The 23,787-nt window shown below is 35.1% G+C and overlaps 1 protein-coding gene across 2 annotated transcripts; it reads left to right on the plus strand.

Annotated features, from left to right (window-relative positions):
- The first annotated feature begins 5,209 nt into the window (after window positions 1-5,209).
- On the plus strand, window positions 5,210-17,698 carry LOC129746897 (protein commissureless 2 homolog). 2 transcript variants are annotated; one of them, XM_055740824.1, is made up of 2 exons: window positions 5,210-5,858; window positions 16,959-17,698. In XM_055740824.1, exons 1-2 carry the CDS (start codon window positions 5,399-5,401, stop codon window positions 17,378-17,380), a joined length of 882 nt encoding a protein of 293 aa, XP_055596799.1. In that variant the 5' UTR covers window positions 5,210-5,398; the 3' UTR covers window positions 17,381-17,698. The 2 variants fall into 2 exon arrangements, with proteins under 2 accessions (XP_055596799.1, XP_055596800.1); XM_055740825.1 differs by lacking the exon at window positions 16,959-17,698 and adding an exon at window positions 6,068-6,853.
- Window positions 17,699-23,787: the final 6,089 nt, after the last annotated feature.

Here is a 23,787-nt window from a genome sequence, read left to right on the forward strand (position 1 = left end):
AACATCCCAATGCTTCAATTAGAATCTTTAAAATAATGGGTGATCATATCTAAACATATTTTTTCCTCTTTTCAAAACCAATCGTTTCTTTGATTTATTGGGTTAAAGTAAAAAAAAAGGAATTTGCAGCATACAAAACCACCAGATGACAAGTGCTGTTTGGGAACACTTTAAGTTGAAATGTGTTAAGTCTATAAGTTTAGTATCAGGCGAAACATTTTTGAACATGATTGTGGTGAAAATATAGATTTTAATTCAAACAGCTTCGAAGGATGAGGATGGTGAATAAAAAGCGGTTTGAAAATGGTTAGTTGAAAATATTTTCTTATGTTTTTTTATTTCTTCAGCTCTAAAAAATTCACCATCCAAAGCTAATTGGGAGCTGAAAACGAGCGTTAGGCAAAATATTCGGCAAATACTACAAAAATTGTCCCGATATTCAAAATTCTATTTTAAAAAAGATTCATACGCAATATATTCCAATAAATGAGCAATATAGCAATATAGCAATATATTCTACTAAATGGAATGCAACAAATGAAACATAGATATTAAAAACATACAGTTATTCATGGAACAAGTTACAAAAAGTGGATTTTAAAAGACCCGTGGAATTGAGTTAAGATTCTTAGGTTTTATTTTGATAGAATTAAGCGGGTCGATTCAAGTAAAGGGAAAGGAGGGAAATGTAAAAAAATACTAGAAGAAATGGAAAATGGACGCCAAGTTTAACATGGTAGGACGAAGTTTACCGGGTCTGCTAGTATTTTTACAACTTATGGTGATTTGGCAGACTTATTTTCAAAATTTTCCCAGATCCCCGGAAATATTAAACAGGCAAAGGTTTCTGGCTAATTTTAGTAAATGTTACCTAGCGAAGAGGGTACTTTTATTTTCCTGACATGCAGTAGTTGGTATCAAAAAAATTTAAAAGAATTTGTATTATTTTGGTGCTGAACCAAACAAAAAATAAATTTAAAAAAATCAAAACCCAGAAACTTGTATCAAACGTTTCTTTGCAAATTGGCATTTATAAATCCGCAGTAAATCAGGAAAAAATATATTATTGTTCAATTTTTTTAAGAAACTGCAATTTCAATGATATAGGGGAGATGGAGGCATAATGGCCACCTGAAGGAAAACGGTTATTTAACCATAGAACATAGCTATAATATGGAGGTTACATTATTGTTTCGTGTTCAGACACTTGAAAAGCCTATTCTCTAACGGGCTGAAACGTGAAAAACTAGATGAAAACGTTAAAAAATGCATTTTAAAAAATTTTGCCAAAAGCTGAAAACCAACCACTGTGGAGGCATAATGAGAACCCCCCCTGAGGCAGTATGAGCACCATTAATCAGGGCAAGATGTGCGTTTTCTGCCGGAGAATCTAGCAGCGAATTCAATTCGATGAAGTCAGGTGAGTCGTAGATTCATCAAACAAAGCAATAACAAAATTATCTAGGTCTGTTTGTAGAATACAAACAATTCACGCACGCTCATACATTATGTGCTTTGTTCGGAGGATGATGCTACTAGCCGTATAATGTAACAATAAAAAAATCGATCATGAATTGTAAATGGAAAAAAAATCACCTCGAACAGAAAGCTAACTCTAGTCTTTTGATTACTTCTCCGACACCTTACCAATAGGCTTAATCGTCGGATGAAAACAAGTCAAGGTGTGGCGCTATAAATCAATTTTAATTCGCTACTAGATTCTACGGCAGAAAATGCTCATTATGCCTCGATAATATGGTGCTCTATATGCCCCTAGTCAACAAATTTAAGTAAAAACATGTTTTAAAATTGATAAAAGTGAAAAATCAAAAATTTTATGATGGTAAAAATTGAGAAACAATGTGTACATCATGTAGCAGTGCGTACATTATAGATCAAGGTTATTTTAAGATCATAAGAGCTTATTTCGTGGCGCTCAAAAATTACAATACAGACCCCGTTCGATTTTGGCAACACGCTCGTACATTTTGTGTTGCCAAAATCGAATGTTGCCAAAATCGAACGGTTTTTTTTCTCCACTTTTTTATCAGTTATTTTTACAAAATAACTAATATTATTATCAAAAACGTTATTTTTTGTCAATTTCCGACCATTTCTAGTAATTTTTGATTTTTTTTTTCATAATTTTTTTATGCATTTTGCACCTATCTTGTTTTGTTTATAATGTTTGTTTTCATTTGTCATATTTGCTGTTTTTTTCGTTCGTCATCATTTTTTAGTTGTTTTTAGTCATTTTCAGTCTTTTGTTTGAATTTGTTTTTCAACTTTTTGAATTTTTCACCTTTTTGTCATTTTTTAGTACTTAATAATTTAAAAAAAAAACTTTTGTTTTTATTGTTGCATTTTATCACCATTTCAGAACACAAAAACGTATTAGTGGTATTTGTCTGATTTAAATTGGTCCTGTTATAACGAAAACAAAATTGTAATGTTGTTTCTAAAAACCGTTCGATTTTGGCACATGTGCCAAAATCGGATGTTGCCAAAATCGAATGTTGCCAAAATCGAATGTTGCCAAAAACGAACGGGGTCTGTATTTTCGTAACTTGAGAACCAAGCTAGTTTTTTTTAATATCTCTGTAAAGATGATAAGGAGATTCCTTTTTTTTGTGAAAAATCAATACTATAGGAAGTACGAAACAAATCCTCATGAAAATGTATTTTAGACAATACGTACTTTCGTAGAAAAGCGTAGTGCTCATTATGCCCTGGGTGCTCGTTATGCCCTCATCTCCCCTATTGAACGAGAAAAGTAAAGAAAAAGTTTTAAACTCAGTTTGAATCAACTTTCAAATATGTAACAAGTTTTTTTTTCAACTTTGTTCGTTGATATTCAATCTACAAATCCCGTACACTAAATTGTGCGTAATTATTTTTTTATAATTCGTTTATTTGAAACGGCTCAAACCATATAGTTTAACGGAGCCGTGAGACTATTATTTGATTGTTCAACAGTTGCTTAAGTTTAATTTACAAAGCTTTTTTTCTCATTGTTGTCCATTTATCTATTTTAAGGTTTCAAGCATTGAGTTCATCGTTCATTATTTTAAACTACAATAGACAAAAAAGAAAAAGGAAAAAGAAGAAAGGGATACTTAAACGCGGAGGTCGATAGATTTAAGAAAACGATATAATTCGAACATATAGTCTAGGTCTACCGCAGCAAACACATCCCTCACTGGAACATTAGGTGGTTTACCTCGGGCCAATTGTGCGTAATTGAAAATTCTAAAGCTTGTTTGCGGACACCGATATTTCCATATAGAGAACAAGAAATAAAGGTGGTGTATACAACAGTCAGAAATGGTTAATTATAGCGCGAATTCGCGTCACAAAAGTAATCGATGGCAACACAAACATCTTAAAGCTTTTTTTCTCATTGTTGTCCATTTATCTATTTTAAGGTTTCAAGCATTGAGTTCATCGTTCATTATTTTAAACTACAATAGACAAAAAAGAAAAAGGAAAAAGAAGAAAGGGATACTTAAACGCGGAGGTCGATAGATTTAAGAAAACGATATAATTCGAACATATAGTCTAGGTCTACCGCAGCAAACACATCCCTCACTGGAACATTAGGTGGTTTACCTCGGGCCAATTGTGCGTAATTGAAAATTCTAAAGCTTGTTTGAAGACACCGATATTTCCACATAGAGAACAAGAAATAAAGGTGGTGTATACAACAGTCAGAAATGGTTAATTATAGCGCGAATTCGCGTCACAAAAGTAATCGATGGCAACACAAACACCTTAAATTTGTTATTGACCAAACAATATTAATTTTTGAAGGAATTCAATTCGCTTCTATTTGCATTTATTTTCTTTATTCTTAAATCAAATGATTGGCCTCTTAAACAACAAAAATATAAAAAAGTGAGCTCACGTTACGATGGAATGATCTTTTGTTGATCGTTTTCATGCTAAAGTTTTCACACTAACTTAGTTCCGTAAGGATATTTTTTTTATATACATACATACCTACTATAGGCACCTGGCGTAAATGGATACAGAACGTACTCTTATACGGTGAGTTCAAACGGCTTACGTAAAATATGATCAGCATAATCCGGATTTTAAATTAAAAGTACATAAATAAGCATTCCAGATTGCTCGGATTTATCCGGACTCGCTCGGTTTTTCAATGAAATTTTTGTGCAAAGTCCAGATCGGTCCGTATGCCCGGATGTTCTAAAACCCTACCTGGATTCTGCCCGTTTTTTTTCATATTATTTGAAAAACCAAACAAAAAAATCAAATTCAGTTTTAAATTGTTTGTCAAAAAAATTTGACTTGAGAAAGTTTGTTTAATCAAAAACTAAACCAAATTTTTTTTCGGATGCTTTAAACACGAATTCAACACTGCTGATGGGCTGCGACAAAAAAAAATATCATTTTTCTTCACTGTTCCCTTAATAATTATTATAATTAAATTTAATATAATAGTAACTTTTTTAGATTTGGCCGGATATTGCCCGGGTTTTGGAATGAAATATTTTAAATTATTTACCCGGTTTTCCCAAGGTTTTTAAACAAAATTTCCAGGAATTTTCCGTTCCGGCTACGTACAAAAAGAATTCTGGAATGCTAATACATACACTTACACTGGAATCCTCTCCTGATACACTGATACACTGTATCGCATGAGGGTATTTTTGTAGAAACCGCAATCGGGCACACTCTACAAAAGTGTGGTAAACGGTGATCGGCAGAGCAGTACTCTCGGAATCCGAACAGATAAAAGTGTGATTCGTACTCTGCCTTGTTCTGTTTGCGAGGTGTCGGACAACTCTGCGGCCTTGAAGAAGAATGTTCAATAAAAGAATAGTTCTGCGAACATACCATATCACTGAACAAATAACACGATTGTTAACATTTCGCACTTTCCCCCCTTTCAAACATCGGTACCGATTTCATCTTTGTCGAAGATACGAGATAAAGCTGAAGAATCAAATCACACCAGGGATCAAGTCTCCTCACTCTCCCCTACTTAAAAAAATTCACATTCTCTTTTGCGTGTGAAAGAGGATGAATCTTAGGAGAATCTCTTGAACAGAATACATGTTGCCAGCATTTTATCAGCTGTTCGATTCATTCATTGGTGTAAGTGATGTTCGAAACATTCATAGAGGGTGAGAATTCATGCTCCGACGATTATGTTACTGTAGCATACTAACAACCATCAGTCAGATCTAAAGCGTCGTGTCGCGTGGAAGTCTTTTCGGCGGCGTTGGGAACGTCGAGTTTAGCATCAACCTGACAGTAATTTGATATTGATTAGTCTGTCTATATACAGAAGGTACATGCCTTTAGACGCTAACAAAATTAAAACAACTTCTATGGAGTATCTATCGCCGGAACACGATATCAGTTTGAAACCATGCTAGACAATCTGGAATCAAGAATCACATTCGAAGTGCCCACCAGTTTGGATTTCGACAAGCTGATCCGTGACAACAACTATACGCTATTTTGGCAAAACTTACAAAGCCATCAAGACTTGTTTAGAGGTTCACTTCAAGGCGAAAGTCACGGAGAATATCAAGATTTGCCAGATTCAGTAAACGTGCACAGTGACCGAAACTCAAGTAGTTTCAATCTGATGAGTAGTTTGAAGCATTTTGCTGGGGAAGGTGCTGATGATTCAGGTTTGAGGTTCTCAAGAAACGTCTCGGTGGCTGGAGTTTCGAAAAAAGGTTTGGATATTTTGACCAGTGAATCATTCATATATCCAGGCTATTTGTGGATTGGAGCAATGATGGCGCTACTTTTAATATCTGGATTATTTTGCGTGTGTTCCTGCTACCTGTACTTGAAGTATAAGAAATGGAAAAAAACTGGTAAGATTTTTTTTTGTATTTTAAGACTTTATTTTAGTTATTTATCTGGCGAGTTCGACGGCACAGTCGTGTCCAAAAATTCCTGTATGCCTGTCAGCAGAGAGGGGTTGTGTAGGGAAAAAAGGGTCCCATAAATGTTTTTTTTTGCATAACTCGAGAACTTATCAAGCAAATGGGACTATATTTCATGTTCTTTGTTCTTTTTTCAGCGAGTGTCAGAGCTGGATTCAAATGTGGCATGTGACGTTATACAAACAATGGTTTATGGTAGTTTGTGAGCCCTTCCCACTTTGGAAGAGGGAGAGGGTGGAGAAGCCACACCAGTAAACCATATATTTTAGCATAATTTAAATACTCATAAAGCTTATAAAGACAGAGTAAAAATTTCAAGTCTTGAAAAATAAATTTGGATATCGAGTTTAAGTAAAGCAGATGAAATCATGTTTGTATTGCAATTCGAAACACCAGCTGCAGCTCTCATTTCGAAGTGGTTACTGCTGAATTATGTTGATGCCTTAAAATAATGAAAATTTAAATCATTTTCACAAATTTTATTATTTTTTTAAAGGTGTAGCAAAGTACACCGGGTCAGCTAATCTATATATATAAAAATGAATTTCTGTCTGTCTGTCTGTCTGTCTGTCTGTCTGTCTGTCTGTCTGTCTGTCTGTTCCCTATAGACTCGGAAACTACTGAACCGATTTGCGTGAAACTTGGCAGGTGGGGGTATTGGAGGCCGGGGTAGGTTCCTATTATGGTTTGAGACCCCTCCCTCTCTCATGAAGGGAGGGAGGGGCCTCCCAAACAAAAGACAATTTTTTGCATAACTCGAGCACCCATCAAGCAAATGGTATCAAAATTGGCATGGGGTGGTATTTGGGTACGAAGAATATACCTATGAATATTAGGTACCCCTCCCTCCTCTCAGTGGGGTGATAGGAAGGGGGGAGGGGGGCTTCCTTACAATTTTTTATATAACTCGAAAACTAATCAAGATATTGGAACCAAATTTGGCACGGGAAGGTATTGGGATACGAAAAATATTTCAATGATTATTTGAGACCCCTCCCCCTTTTTTGTAGAAAGGGGGAGGGGCCTCTTTCATATTTTTTTACATAACTCAAAAACTAATAAAGCAAATGAAACCAAATTTGGCATGGGAGGGTATTTGGATACGAAAAATATTTCTATGATTATTTGAGACCCATCCCTCTTTCCAGTAGGGAGAAATAAAGGAGGGAGGGGCTTTTTTTTATGATTTTTTACACAACTTAAAAACTAATTAAGCAAATGGAACCAAATTTGGCATGGGCGGGTATTTGGGAACGTGACATGTTCTAATGATTGTTTGAGAACCCTTCCTTCTTCCAGTGGGGAGAAAGGAAAGAGGGAGGGGAGTTTCATACAATTTTTACATCATAACTCAAAAATGCACAGCAAATGGAACCAAATTTGGCATGGAACGATATTTGGGTACGAGAAATGCTTCTTTGAATATTTGGTATCCCTCACTCCTTCAAAGAGGGTGATGAAAAGGGAGAAGAAAGGTCTCCCTTACAATTTTCAGTATATCTATAGAGTTGATCGAGCAAATTGAACCATATTTGGCATATGAGGGTATTTAGATTCGTGAAATGTTTCTATCATAAATTGAAGCCCCACCTTTTTTCAGCGGAATGATATAAGAGGGTAAGGGGAGCTTCCATATAATTTTTTTTGCATAACTCGAGAATTTATCGAGCAAATGATACCAAATTTGGCATCAAATAGTATTTGAGTACGAAAAATACTTTTTCTATGTGAAACAATTCCTCTCTCGCAGTTGAATGATAGAATTGGGAATATAGAAAGGGAAGAGGAGGCTTACATTTAACTTTTCTTTTACAAAATCCGAGAAATGGGCAAAACTTAACATGGAAAATCATTTCGGTATGATTCTATGATTATCTGACATATCATCTTCCTTTCAGTGAGTAGGTACATAGGAGGAGGGAGGTGAGCCCAATACAATAGTGTTAGCATAAGTTCTCAATTTTTGCTAACGAAGCAAAAAAATGAAAACAAATATGGTATGGAAAGGTACTTGGTTAGGAGATATCTTTCTACGATTGTTATAGATCCTTACGCTTTACAGTGTAGATAAGGGAAGAAAGGAGGAGGGATATAAGAGGATTTTTGGGAACGAAATAATTTAGGTATGATTATTAAAAAACCACGACCTCCATTCAACAGGGGGTGAAGGTAAGGACAGGAGAGGGGCTCTCTTATCAGTTTTTCAGCATAAATTCAGAACATATCAAGAAAAAACAACCATATTTTATAAGTTAGATTGTTTGCGTACGATTAACTTGAGACCGTCCAGGCAGCTACAAATTATCAGATCTTTAACACAAATTTATAGAGCAAGATTTAGAATATTCGTTTAAGTTATCTTTGTGTTGCAATTCGAAACTCCAACTGCAGCTCTCATTTTATAGTGGTTGCCTTTAAATTCTGTTATAATTTGATTTATAGTAATGCCAATAAAACAATAAAAATTTGAATAATTTTTGAAAATATCATTTGATTTTGAAAGGTGTAGCAAAGCACACCGGGTCAGCTAGTCTATATATATAAAAATGAATTTCTGTCTGTCTGTCTGTCTGTCTGTCTGTCTGTCTGTCTGTCTGTCTGTCTGTTCCCTATAGACTCGGAAACTACTTAACCGATTTGCGTGAAACTTGGCAGGTGGGGGTATGTGAGGCAGGGGAAGGTTCCTATTATGGTTTGAGACCCCTCCCTTTATCAGGAAGGGAGGGAGGGGCCTCCCAAACAATAGTCATTTTTTTTGTATTACTCGAAAACCCATCAAGCAAATGGTATCAAATTCGGCATGAGGTGGTATTTGGTAACGAGGAATATTTCTATGAATATTAGGTACCCCTCCCTCCTCTCAGTGGGGTGATATGAAGGGGGGAGGGGGGCTACTTTACAATTTTTCATATAACTCGAAAACTAATCAAGATATTGGAATCAAATTTGGCGCGGGAGGGTATTTGGATACGAAAAATATTTCAATGATTATTTGAGACCCCTCCCTCTTTCCAGTAGAAAGGGGGAGGGGGCCTCTTTCATATTTTTTTACATAACTCAAAAACTAATAAAGCTAATGGAACCAAATTTGGCATGGGAGAATATTTGGATACGAAAAATATTTCTATGATTTTTTGAGACCCATCCCTCTTTTCAGTAGGGAGATATAAAGGGGGGAGGGGGCTTCTTTTATAATTTTTAACATAACTCAAAAACTTACTAAGCTAATGGAACCAAATTTGGAATGAGGAGGTATTTGGGAACGTGACATGTTATAATGTTTGTTTAAGACCTCTTCCTTTTTACAGCGAGGAAAGAGGGAGGGGAGTTTCATACAATTTTTACTGCATCTCTCAAGAACTACAACAGCAAATGGAACCAAATTCGGCATGGAACGATATTTGGGTACGAGAAATGCTTCTATGAATATTTGGTATCCCTCGCTCCTTCAAAGAGGTGGATGAAAAGGGGGAGGAGAGGTCTCCCTTAAAATTTTCAGTATAACTGGAGAGTTGATCGAGCAAATTGAGGGTATTTGAATACGAGAAATGTTTCTATCATAAATTGAAGCCTCACTTTTTTTCAGTGGAAAGATATAAAGGGGGAAAGGGGGGCTTCCATTCAATTTTTTTTGCATAGCTCGAGAATGAATCGAGCTAATGAAACCAAATTTGGCATCAAAATGTACACTGCCGGCCAAAAGTTTGGGATCACCCACTAAAAAACATGCAAATTTTGAACGTTCATATCTCAGCCGTCTTAGGACATATTGCAAATCTTCTGATCTCATTTGAAAGATAATGAGCAATAGCTATCTCGGAGGTATTTTGCCCAAATATAATGTTTTAGTTTTGAACTTAAAACTTAACCTAAAGTTATAACATTTTCAAAAAACCGCACTCAATATTCAAAGCCGATCATCTCGGGATAGGGTGGACCAAACCTCAAAATTTGATTGGCATTAGAATTCCTGTTCTTTACTTCTCAAAACACAATCAAAAAATTTCGAGAAAAAATTCAAGAATGTATTTTTAATTAATAAAATAGACACTTGAGTTATCGTCCAAAAGTTTGGGATCACCTCTTTGTATGGTGAGTTTGGGATCATTCTTATAAAAACATGCAAATTTATTTTATTCATATCTTTCTCATCTAACATTGTATTGCAGATCTGAAGGGTTCATTTGGAAGCTTAGGAATTGTTGTTTTTTAATAAATTCATTCAAAAATAATATTTTAAGGTGAGAACTATAAAAAAAAATCTGGGAACTTTCAAAAAAACAATCAATTTCAGGTGATTTTTTTATGGTTATCACTTCAAAATATAATTTTTGAATGAATTTATTAAAAAACAACAATTCCTAAGCTTCCAAATGAACCCTTCAGATCTGCAATACGATGTTAGATGAGAAAGATATGAATAAAATAAATTTGCATGTTTTTATAAGAATGATCCCAAACTCACCATACAAAGAGGTGATCCCAAACTTTTGGACGATAACTCAAGTGTCTATTTTATTAATTAAAAATACATTCTTGAATTTTTTCTCAAAATTTTTTGATTGTGTTTTGAGAAGTAAAGAACAGGAATTCTAATGCCACTCAAATTTTGAGACTTGGTCCACCCTATCCCGAGATGATCGGCTTTGAATATTGAGTGCGGTTTTTTGAAAATGTTATAACTTTAGGTTAAGTTTTAAGTTCAAAACTAAAACATTATATTTGGGCAAAACACCTCCGAGATAGCTATTGCTCATTATCTTTCAAATGAGATCAGAAGATTTGCAATATGTCCTAAGACGGCTGAGATATGAACGATCAAAATTTGCATGTTTTTTAGTGGGTGATCCCAAACTTTTGGCCGGCAGTGTATATGAGTACGAAAAATACTTTTTCTATGTGAAACAATTCCTTTCTTGCAGTAGGATGATGGAATTGGGTATATAGGAAGGGAAGAGGAAGCTTACATTTAGCATTTTTTTTAACAACAAAATGGACAAAACTTAACATGGAAAATCATTTTGGTATGATTCTATGGTTATCTGACACATCATCCTCCTTTCAGTGAGTAGGTACATAGGAGGAGGAAGGTGAGCCCAATATAATTTTGTTAACATAAGTTCTCAATTTATGCTAACGAAGCCAACAAATGGAGACAAATATGGCATGGAAAGGTACTTGATTACGAGATATGTTTCTACGATTGTTATAGAACTTTACGCTTTACAGTGTAGAGAGGGGAAGAAAGGAGGAGGTTCCATATACATTTTGTTGTAAGGCTTAATAACTTATCAACCAATGGAACTATATTTTATTTAAGAAGATTTTTGGGAACGAAAAAAATGGGTATGATTATTAAAGATCACGACCTCCATTCAGCAGGGGGTGAAAGGAAGGACAGGGGAGGGGGCTCTCTTATCAGTTTTTAGCATTAATCCAGAACGTATCAAGTTAAAAAAACCATATTAGGTATATAAGCTAGATTGTTTGCGTACCATTAATTTGAGACCCTTCAGACAGATTTAAATAATCAGATCATTGACACAAATTTATAGAGCAAGATTCAGAATATGTATTAGTTTAAGTTATCTTTGTGTTGCAATTTGAAACCCCAGCTGCAGCTCTCATTTTATTTATAGTGGTTGCGGTTATGTTATAATTTGCATGATTTAAAATAATGCCAAAAAAAAAACAATAAAAATTTGAGTTATTTTTGAAAATATCATTTGATTTTGAAAGGTGTAGCAAAGCACACCGGGTCAGCTAGTTCACTATAAAGTATGAAATTCAAACAAAAGAGTCATATTTGTCACAATGTAGAAAGTCGCAGTTGCCTCTAGATTTTGATATCTGACTTTAAATATTAAAGTATGTTTAATGAAAAAATCGAAATTTCAATGATGGAAGTTTGTAAAAATCGGTTCAGTAGGTATTGAGGATAAGTTGCGAGATCTGGTTTTTCTCTTTTTTCGCGTTTTGGCCTTAGTTTCACTAAACCATGCTGTTGAGTGTTGAAAAGAGATTACCAAAAACCGATTCACGATAACAGATTCTTGTAATAGAGACAAGACACACAGGATCATTGTATACAGAAGTGTATTCATTATTTGAACAAAAATATTCTGGTTTAATGAAAAAAATTATGAAATTGCTTTATGATCTTATCTTGTAAAAAACTTCAAAACCGTAACAGGATAATCGATCGTTTGACAGTTTTCATGCATAAATATATCAAGTTTTAATTTTTTCGATAAACTTTCCGACTTTATTTAATTTAGGTATTCCAACGCTAATTTTTATATGATATTCGTGATTCCAACGCTTTTTGGAAAAAAGACATCAAAACTAATTGAAATTGCCCAGCAAACATTTATGAAGGTAACTCGTAGAAACAACATAATTATTCAAACGAATAAACCAGATGAAATTGATTTTACCAAAATACTATATAGCTACAGGAGACGATATATCTACAATGACAAGATTCCACCGATTTGTCAGTTCACTTTCAGATAGTTCAAATCGCTAATATCGAATCAACATATTCGCAACTTTTTGGTGACATATTTAAAGACTGAACCTAACTGCCGTCCGATTCAACTTGTTTTGGGGATAGCGTGTCGTAAATGAATGGTATAGAATCACTCAACATAAATGTTTTTGCGATGGTGATAAAAAGGGCCTTAACACATGACGGATATCTCTTGAAACCACTGGAGCAATTCCTACCAATAAAATACTTTTGACTTTTTGAGTAATCTAAATTATTGAGTCAAATTTTGTAGAATGAAAAATTATTATTAAATTCATGACATTTTATTTATGTTTCTTACACTAGCGAAAAGTGAAAAAACGAGATATCTCGTATTTGGTCCGCAATGTGTTTATAGGTGATTGAATGCATGATTTATATGTATTACGAATTCATGTTAACTAGGTGGTCAATCTTTGACCGTATGGCAAGCATTTCGAATTAAGTAATCCAGTTGCACATTTTCTTTAAGTTAGCGGATTTTTCTTTACTTTGATATTAGTTTTCAGCTGCTAAGCTTTTTTTCACTTTTTGTAAGTTAAATTATTATTAAAATTTTGTGGACTAAATTATAGTTATTACGGTTAACATTATAACATCTTATATATTAAAATAGAGGCGTTTTCTTTTTTTTCACCATCACCTATAAACGGACGGTCGGAATGAAGTGAAATTTGGTATCCGGGGGGTTTTCGGGTCAGAGATAGTTGGTATAATAGTTTCGAGAATCCCACTTTTTATGGAAGAGGAGCTCCCATACAAAATCAACTTGAAATGGGACAGAACTCGAACAATTTTATGACGATTTTCATGAAAATTGATTCACAAACACGAAGAAGTTAAAGACGTGTAGATTTGAACATTTTCCAACGATCTATGAAGTACAAGGAAAAACGAAGTTTACCGGCTAGTTTTTTTTATAATCCCCACCAAATACTTTTCAGAAAAATCATAGCATAGCATAGGGTGACTACACACATCTTGCATTGGCTGATACACGAGGTACAACTGATAATCAAAAGCAACGCAAGATGCCAAAATGAGTATCTGGATTGAATATTCATTCCAAGTGCTGCTCTTGAAGATCAGTGTGGTACCATGATGCACACCGTGACAAGTCAATGTAATCATAGAAGGGATTATCTGAAACAGCAAAAATAGCTCTTTAGGCGCAGAGAACTCATACGACCCATAAAGCTGTTTCAGAAAGGAATGGGAAGGGATGTTTAAGTGGAAAATCCTACATGGCAAAAAGGATTGACGAAATATGTATACCTAAATATAATTAAAATAAAATGAAACAATCTCACCAAAGTCCACAAACTCATTGAGAATATGCCAATTCCTGTTGCAGTATTAGCAGCCATTTGGTGCAATTTTTTTATTCAAATAGATAAGTTTAACAAGATTAGGTACATGTATTTCCATATCATTTTCCTTGAACGAAAACCCATAATCCTTGTATATCCCCATCAGGTAGGCAGATTGTGTTTTCTCAAAAGCAATATTTATGCTCTTGTTTACCTCTGGTTTAAAGCAAGATGAATTTTAAAACTTAAAAATGACCAAGACATCGTTTATGCTTCATATGAAGAACAATTATGTGTAGTGTTCAGAAAAACGAAAAATAGCTGGATAAATCAAACACATAAAAACATAATGTTTTTTACTAACCAATAAAATCATGAATGAGTTTTTCATTTGACCTGTTCAGATTGTATTATAGTTTGCTTGACTGGTTTTAATTTATCATTGTTGAAAAAAGTATGACATATTTGATAATAAATAAGTTAAAAAAAACATTATGAAGAGTCCATTTCAAACATATTGTATGCAGAGAAGGTTTGATAAGCTATATTTCAATCAAAGTGCATATATTTAACAGGTTTTCGAATATTTCTCGGGATCCTGGGAATTCCCGGGAAACAGGCCACAAGATTTCCCGATTCCCGGGAACGAGAAGATGGCCGGGAAATGGACACTCTAATAAGAATCATTGTACTTTCACGAAAACAAATGAGAAAATTGCGAGGTCGTAAAAAACTCCTTCAACAATGTAAAACTCGTTAAGACATAAAATTGACACTGGTCCTTGTAAGACAAAATGTAGGTATTCCGTTTCTTGCTGCTCAAAGCTTAGCAGTCAAAATGTTTGTTCCATCATTGCTTTTAATGCTAATTGACTCTAATCAACATCCACTTATTTATATTTTTTCATATTTTCTTTCACGAGACACGAAAACGACAAAAAACGCAGCGGCAAAAAAAACACAGTTTGTTTTGGTGAAAACACAGTTTTTTGTTCTTTTCCTGAACAAAGTTCAAAATCTTACAAACTTCTAGTCTCCTTCCTGTTGTTCGAAAGGTTTCAAATCAGACATGTGAGTTTTCGGCATGTCTTGACAATTTAAGCCTGCAAATGTCATTATGTGTCAATGTGACAAAAAAAAATTATTTTCAAGCTGCCAGTTGTATTGACCGAAATGTGGTATTATTCCGAAATACCTGGAATTGCTGTTATTTTTACCGAAAATTTGTGAACCGTTCGGTTATTTCTAACGAAAACCGATAATTTTTACGAGAATATCTCTGTAAAAAATACCACGCAGATTTTATTTGTTATTTATACCGACCATATGTTTTTCATGGCAAATTGCCTCTCGGTTTCAAAGTTTTTGTAAAAGAGAAAAAAAAGAGTTTAATGACTACTTTAAATGTTATGTGCACCAACTCAAAACTACTGACTCTGGTATTTCAATTTCATAAACAATTTCTAGACGAAATGTACATAAACTTCGAGAGTTTTGAAAAACTGCAAAGGCGTTAAGTTCATTCTGGTTAAATCCCAGCCATATGTGTTTGTGTTCGATTAAAAAAAATTGGACATAATTTCACTAGTTTAAGCACCGTTAGTTTGTTAGATTTTTTTTCAGTTTTCAAGATAATAGTACGAGTTTGGTAACATAAATTACCGAACTCGTAGTTCCCGGTTGATGTGTGAAGCACCACTTGGACAGTTCAAGTATCCAGTTCATAAAGGCAAAGTGCTCCTAAGTATGGTTTTGCATATGTTAGAGCGGGGTATCTTGTCCATTGCCTATAATTTTTCAATGATTTGGAGGACATCACGAGTCATGAAAAAAATGAACCGCCATCCAAAAATCCATGTCCACTGAATCATATAAAGGTGAATGAAAAGCAGCTCATTTTGTTTAGATACAATAATTTATAAATATTCATACATATGTTTAAAGGTGCATAATGTGTTTCTGTCATGTTTCTATATGTTCGTAAATTCTACGCCTGCATAATCAAAATAACTTCAATTATCCAAATATACATTACATTTTCAACGCCTTGCTGATAAGCTAACAACAAATATTGGCATTCCTTGCTAAAATATCGACATTATTATACCACATTGGTCACACGCTCTCTGACGATGTGTACTGTTTGATAAGTATTGGCCGAAATTCTGCGTCCAACCGCTTGAATTGCTTCCCTAAGAAGTAAAGAAATGTTTCTGAAAAAAAAAAATGATGCATCGTAATCTACTTTGTAGCATTGCTAGGCGCCTAGGGTGTTTTTCCCTTATTCCTATTCCAATATTCAGCATTCTCATCTGGTTCATCGTTTGTAGAAGATCGCAGCTTCCGAAATGTGTCAGCATGTGCATCAAATGGGATTTTCTTTTTTCCTCCCTATTCATTCATACATTTGCGGCTTCTATTCCCGTCCATGTTACGTATTCAAGCGACTGGAATGAATGTATGTGTATATGCAATTCGACATTTAGGTTCCAATTCGAAAGCAACAATATCAATCATTCACCCCCACTGAAGGATAATTTCTTTCGAAGCACATAACCACTGCACATGTTTCATCTTTGAAGGCCTAAAAATCATATACCTATATCTTGACAGAGCTCAATTCACATTTATTTATCACAGTTCGATATTGAAACCTTCAATCACACAGGAAAAAACTGATAGAGCTCGGAATTCGATTACAAAACTTCCAAATAAAAACATTTTTATTGGAGACTTAAATAAAAACAGCACCTAACGTTTAAGCAGTTCCACAAATAATATGCTTATGCTAAGGCTCTTAGCTTAAAAGTCATTTATGTAGATTGCTTTTTTTTTCTTTACACTCTGCCGAGATATTATAGTGGCTCATAATCCTCACTCTCCCTTACGATAATTTCTACGATTTATTGATCATGAAGAATATTTTACAAAGGCACGACCATACGAATACTAAATAAAATCTTTGCAAATTGTTCATACATTCGCTATCAGTGTGTTTATTTACTTAATTCAAGATTGTTATAAGCTATCAGTGTGTTTATTTACTTAATTCAAGATTGTTATAAGACAACGTCACCTACCCTCTACATGCAACTACATATACCACTGAAAATATTATTCATTCAATTTAAAGGATTTTTCGCTACATGAAAAAATAATAATAGTATTTTTGGTTTCACATTACAGTATCGTTTGTCACCTGCCGAACACCCAATTTGGACCTGGTAGCGCCTCCGCTCTACGAAGTAGGAACACTTCCCTCTTACACAATTGCGTCTGGTTTACCAAGCTATGAGGATGCAGTTCAGGAAATTTCGTATCAACATCACCATCAGCGTCCACATCATCGCGACCATTCGCATTATCATCAGCAGAAGTATCAACAGTCTTTCAACCAGAAAGGTTACGGGCCAGTCCGTAAAATCAGCATACATCCTGTAAGAGTAACCATGTTCTTCGAATCACGACCTCAAAACTGGCTTAATGTTACTGTGTTCGAGGATATTAATTACAATTTCATAGACAGAGGGAATTACAACGCTTTTATTGTTCGTGAGCCTCATTCCGATCGACCAATATTAAAAGAATCTTCTTCCGGGTTAGGATGAAATAAGAATACCCCATAAAACTTATGCAATAAACAGTTGTCCTTGACAAACAAACAAAATAAAGCATAGGTACGCCACTGATTAGAGAAACTGGAATGCTGTGTTATTATGGTTTAATCCTATATTTTAACTTGGAGATTCAAGACTGTGCAGTTTGAGCGTGTTTGTATATAATTGATTTTAAGAAAGAATAGAACAAAAAAAATGTACAAGAGGATATTTTAAGAAACAAAGAGTGAATATTTTTAATAAAGTTTTATGAAAAGAGTGTATTGTGACAAGTGGGCTATTTTACTACAAGACTGAAAATAAAAGTAAAACCTATTGAAGAACAATAAAAAAAGTAAATTCTTATTTCAACTAAAAGAGAAACAATCTACCTTTTTATGCATGGCCTGTTTGAGGTGTTGAGTGCATTTCGACTGGCAATGACTCTTACTAGAGTATTTGGATTCATTCTAACCATTGAAACGTATCAATTTGTACGTGCTGAAAAAGCTACTTTACGAACGTTTTGATTGCCCGGCTGGGCACTATATTGGTCTCCAGGAGATGACGATTTTGGCGGGACTTTTCTCCCAAACTCTGCTGCACGGGTGAAGCTATTTCAACTAAATGAAGGTTATGTGAAACCTACCTAACCTACCTAAGGGTCCAGCGCCGATTGACCGGCGCATAAGGCTGAGATAAAAGATCTCCACTGCTGGCGATCCGGAGCCAGCGTCTTCACTTGCTGCCAGCCAAGGTTCTCGTCAACTGTGCGGATTTCAGCGGCTAGACTTCGCCGCCACGAGCTTTTGGGCCTGCCTCTTTTTCGATGCCCATCTGGATTCCAGTCAACCGCCTCTCTGCAAATCTCGTTTTCATCTCTTCGCAGCGTGTGCCCAATCCATCTCCACTTACGTTCCCGAATCTCGATTTCTAGCGCCTTTTGATGTTATGATGTTATGTGAAATGAAACTATTAATTTCGTGAGGGAAATTAATAGAAATAGCAAATACTTTGGGAACATCATATGTACAAAAAAATAGCACACTAGAACTAATTTAGATGGGGACCATACAATTTGATTTTATTTTTCATCGTATTGGGGTTTTTATGGAAAAGAGTCACTTTTTGCATGAGATTGCAGATTTACCACAATATCACTTATTAAGGGTTAACAAAAGTGGAATATGTAGGGTAGGTGTTCCTAATATGGCATGTGTACCTAATGTTAACATACCGTTCGATTTTGACTGTTTTTGACGTTATTTTTCTCTTATCACAATTATAAAAGAAAAATGATAATGTTACGGATCATGTGAACTTTCATTTTACAAACAAATTAGTTTTCTAACTTACAGGGTTTTACGTAAAATCCGGATTGTTTCAAAGTATGTTCGAATTGAATGGAATTGTTAGCAAATTTCTTAAAAAACATCAGTTTAGAAATGGAAAATTAAAGCTGAATTTGTCATCCGATTTTTTTGAAATTTTTCGTCGGATTGTTTTTTATCATGGTTTTTGTAATTAGTATGTTAGAACCATGTTTTTTTCGTGTGAATACTCAAAATAGCTTATGTCCACAGTTAGGAACACTTTTTTCAATGTGTTCCTAATTATGGACATAGTCAAAATTTACTAAACTATATCAAAGTCATAGAATGTATTTGAAATAAATTTGATTGTTTAAATTGAGTTTTAACTCAATTTTCAACGATCTGTTAAAATAAACTGTTTTGAGTTAATTAAACATGATATTTTTATTACTTCAGTGTACCTCAAAGCTAAAAATGTTGAAAAAATATTTTCGCTAGGTTGTAAAAAACGCACCCTACGCAACAGAAAAGGAAACCATCAAGTTACAAAGAGCTTCCCAACGAGAACAGAATCGAAAGGAAATATTAAAAAAAAAATCTTAATAAAATACGTTGTATACCATCACATGGAGCATCATGCAACAATTTTCAACTTCATTGGCTTCTAAAAACCTAATGTCCACAGACAATCATACCGCTTGTACATCAAAAGTTTTAAGGTCAATGGGAAATTAAATTAACGTAGTCAGAAAAATAATTGATTTCACCAGTGATTTTTAAATTAACAAAACATGCGATTTTCACCCTTAGTTGCGAAAACCTGTGTTTTCAATGAAATATCAAATGAAAAAGTGTGAAAAGTTATAGTTTTTGCTATATTTGTGATTTCGTTACGTTTAAAGCACGATTGGCAAGTATTTTTGATTTTGTTCGAATTAAATTTGATAATTTTTCGGTCAAAGATTTTTTTTAAAAAGAAAGCATAAAGGTGCTGTATACATTTAGGGATAAAAAATTACTACAAAAATATTTAAAACCATATTCCAGCATCTTGTTTCCAGATTTAAACTGTTAATCATTGATTTGCGTGTCGATGCATTCAAGCCCAGACTGGTAACGGAATTTTAAAAATATTCATTTAAAAAATTAAATTATAGTAGAAAAATATTCACAAACCAACAGGGTTGGCATTGGATAATAAAATCAATATAAAAATTGTAGGTATAATGATTAATGATATCAGCCAATCCGTCATACTGTGTAAAGTTTTTTTCCGCATCAAAAAATGGAAAAATTTCGATTTTTCAAATTGTCTATGAGAATCATAAAACTTCAAAAAACTATCTCACGATGTGAGAAACTATGGCATCATCGTTTTGTTATCATTAAATGTAAATTTTATTGCATCATTAAATGTAAATTTTATTATTATATTTATTCAATTGTATCCATTACAATGAATTTTCTACTTTTTGAAATATAATAAATGCATCCATTGGAAAAGGTAAACTTTGATTAAAGTTGGTAATGAGCTCAACATTTACTACTTTCTTCGGAACAAGCTTAAAGGAATATTGTGTAGGTTTTTAAAGTCCTTATTTCCCTATTCATATTCCAAAAACGTTATAAAAATTATAAAAAGGTTAGTTTTGAGATTTTTCTCATTAAAGTATAAAAAAATAGAACCATAAGCAAAATCAGGAACAAATAGTGTAATATTGGGTACGCGGATACATTTTTCCTCATATGTTAACATTTGGAACAATTAGTGTCACATTAGGAACATCGACACACTTTATAAAACATGATATTTTTCGTAAATTAAAGCTTGAAATGATTATTTCAAACCATAGCATAACAGAGTTCAGAAAAAAAATTGTAACTTAGTTACCAAAAAATTGTATATCTAAGAATTAAAGATTCGGCCTACCAATATCAAAGCTAAAAATCTCTGGTATAATATAGTGAAATTAGCCTCACTTACCCTACTTGCGCTTGGTAGATTTATTGATGTGTTTGCAAAACTCGATGCGGCCATGATGCTCGTTGGTCGACTTGTTGGGGGACGGTTGACGGGCTGGCGGTGACAAGCTTGACGATGACGATCCAGAAATTGGGAGAGGACCAAACGACAGATTTTCCTTGGCAGTTGATTGTTTCAGGCGAATATTTCCAGGCAGTAATGGTCTGTGTTGACGTAGACCAGAATACGGTCCACGTGGAATTTGGGTCTATGTTGACGGAGACCTTTATAATGTCCACATGAACTGTCAATTTTTACGGGGACCTTAATCATGTCCAGGGCGTGGTACCCAGGTGAACACAGGAAACTCGCGCGTGGCTTACGAGACGGCAGGTCTGGCGATGACTTTGCCGTTCGCGGATTTTTTGGGATGGACGGTGAAATAGTTTTTGGTTTTTCCTATTCACATCACTTCACGATTTGCCATCTTCATATAGTGGTTAAGAGGCTTGATCCAATTGCGCACTCGCGGTTCACCAGTGACTTACTAGTCACAAAAAACGGGGTATGGCGCGGAAAACTATAGTTTTTCCTAAACTCACTCCCGGACTAATCGATCGATATTTTAGAAAAGAGAGCTGCTTTACTTTCGGAGGTCCTATATATACCTTTGATTCTCGTCCTTTCCTTTTCATTTCCGCCCATCAAATCCTGTCCCCATCGTTGACGTCTTCATTGATTGACAGGAACAGTACAATTTATTTTTATGATTGGTGTCTGTTTTTTTCTAATTCGATGTTTATTTTTTCAAAATATACATTATGGCATGTTCAAATTCAAATTTTTAATGCGATGTTCCCTTTTTTTATGAATTATATTAATAGTCCTAACAAAATATTTTATTTTTACATACATTATGAATAGAATAAATAAATACCTAATTATAAAAAAAAAACTAAACAACAAAAAAACAAGAAAATGAAAAATTTAATAAATAACAAAAAAAAATTAATTTACCTAATGGCGACACCAACCTAAGGCTACTAAACACAAATTATGACATGTTTATATTTAGGAATTTACGGACAATTACAAAAAAAATATAACAATTTTTTTAAAGACATCAAAACCAGTTTACCCGAGCAGCAGAATTTTAATTGTAACAAGCAGAAGGCCGGTTACACCATCAAACAAAAAAAAATTAAATACCTGGGAAAAATAATTTGTCCGTTTTACTCGAACTTGGGGCCGTCTTACCCGACTTAAAAACTTAAAAAAAAACGTTTGCTGCTCAACCATGTCGTTCAAAAACCGCTAGGGTTCCCTCCAGACGGTTCATAGGTGTCGTAATTTTACGATTATTTTGAAATGAACTTCAAGATTAACTCTTAAATTGTTGGCAGCAGTGAAAACTGCTGAACCAAACATGACTAATTTTTTTCTCCATTGGTTGCCTTCTTCTTAGAGAATGGGTGGACCGTCATCTTGGAGGATTTGGAGGAACCATCTTCTTGGTGAATATTGCAGGAACCGATGCTTTCACTTTGAGATTAGTTAAACGAATGAGCCCAACTGCGCTGGGTACGCTCTTTTTATAGCGTCAAATACCCGAGCTTCAGAGAAATGGGCGGAGCCAAATCGATGAGTTTTTACTCTCTGGATAAAGAGAAGATTTTCCGTTCAGAACTTTTTCTGTTTTGCATGCATGTGGATGCTCAGTTCTTTTTTAATTTCTTTTCTTCTTCTTTTTCATCTATATCCTCTACATTACTATTTACCTCTACTCTTTATTCAGGTATGGAATATATTCATAGAAACCGCTTGTTTTCAATTATATCTTTAGCATTCCTAGCAATTTCTGGTCCGTGTTTCATATTTCAACTCTTACTTACTTACTTACTTAATGATCCCGCGCCGATCCACCGGTGCATAGGGCCGTTGTAAAAGACCTCCACTGTTGACGATCCGGAGCCAGCGTCTTCACCTGGTCCCAGTCAAGATTCTCGTCGACAGTTCGGATTTCAGCGGCTAGGCTTCGCCGCCACGAGTTTCTGGGTCTGCCTCTTCTTCGATGACCTTCTGGATTCCAATCTAGCGCTTCTCTGCAAATCTCGTTTTCATCTTTTCGCAGTGTGTGCCCAATCCATCTCCACTTACGTTCCCGAATCTCGATTTCTAGCGCCCTTTGATGACACCGGCGATGTAGTTCCTCATTCGAGATCCAGTTGCCAGGCCACCAAGCGCGGATGATATTCCGCAGGCAGCGGTTTACAAATACTTGCAGTTTTCGCGTCGTCACCGCATATGTGCACCAAGTTTCGCACCCGTACAGCAATACGGACTTGACGTTTGAGTTGAAGATTCGGATTTTTGTTCGTAGAGAGATCTGGCGTGACCGCCAGATGTTTCGGAGACTCGCAAACGCAAATCGGGCCTTTCTGATCCGGGTTTCGATGTCTTTCCTGGTACCACCATCAGGCGTTATCTGGCTACCAAGATACTGGAAGCACTCCACTTTCTCCACTTGTTGCCCAGCTACCATGAAACTGGAGGGATTTGCTGTGTTGATCTCCATAGACTTGGTCTTTCCGACATTGACTTTGAGACCTGCTGCCTTGGAACTTTCGGTGAGGTCGTCGAGTTTGCTCTGCATATCCGGTTGTGTTTGGGCGAGCAAAACAATATCGTCAGCCAGGTCAAGGTCGTTCAGTTGCTCCATTGTTGTAGGATTCCACGGCAATCCTCGGTTCGGTGCACAGTCGATCGATCCAGTCAGAATCTCATCCATTACGATGAGAAAAAGTAGCGGTGATAAAATACATCCTTGTCTCACTCCAGCAGTTACCGGGATTGGTTCGGACAAGACACCATCGTGCAAGACCTTGCATGAAAATGCCTCGTATTGTGCTTCGATGAGATGGACTAGTTTCTCTGGGACCCCTCGTCGCCTTAGAGCCGCCCAGATGTTTTCATGGTTAAGTCGGTCGAATGCTTTTTCGAAATCAACGAACACCAGCAGAAGAGAGTCCTGAAATTCGTTGATTTGTTCCAGTATGATTCGTAGCGTTGTGATGTGGTCCACACATGATCTTCCGGATCGGAATCCAGCTTGTTGCCGTCGGAGTGTAGCGTCAATTTTCTCC

This window comes from Uranotaenia lowii, chromosome 2, assembly GCF_029784155.1.
Source record: "Uranotaenia lowii strain MFRU-FL chromosome 2, ASM2978415v1, whole genome shotgun sequence".
Taxonomy (NCBI): domain Eukaryota; kingdom Metazoa; phylum Arthropoda; class Insecta; order Diptera; family Culicidae; genus Uranotaenia; species Uranotaenia lowii.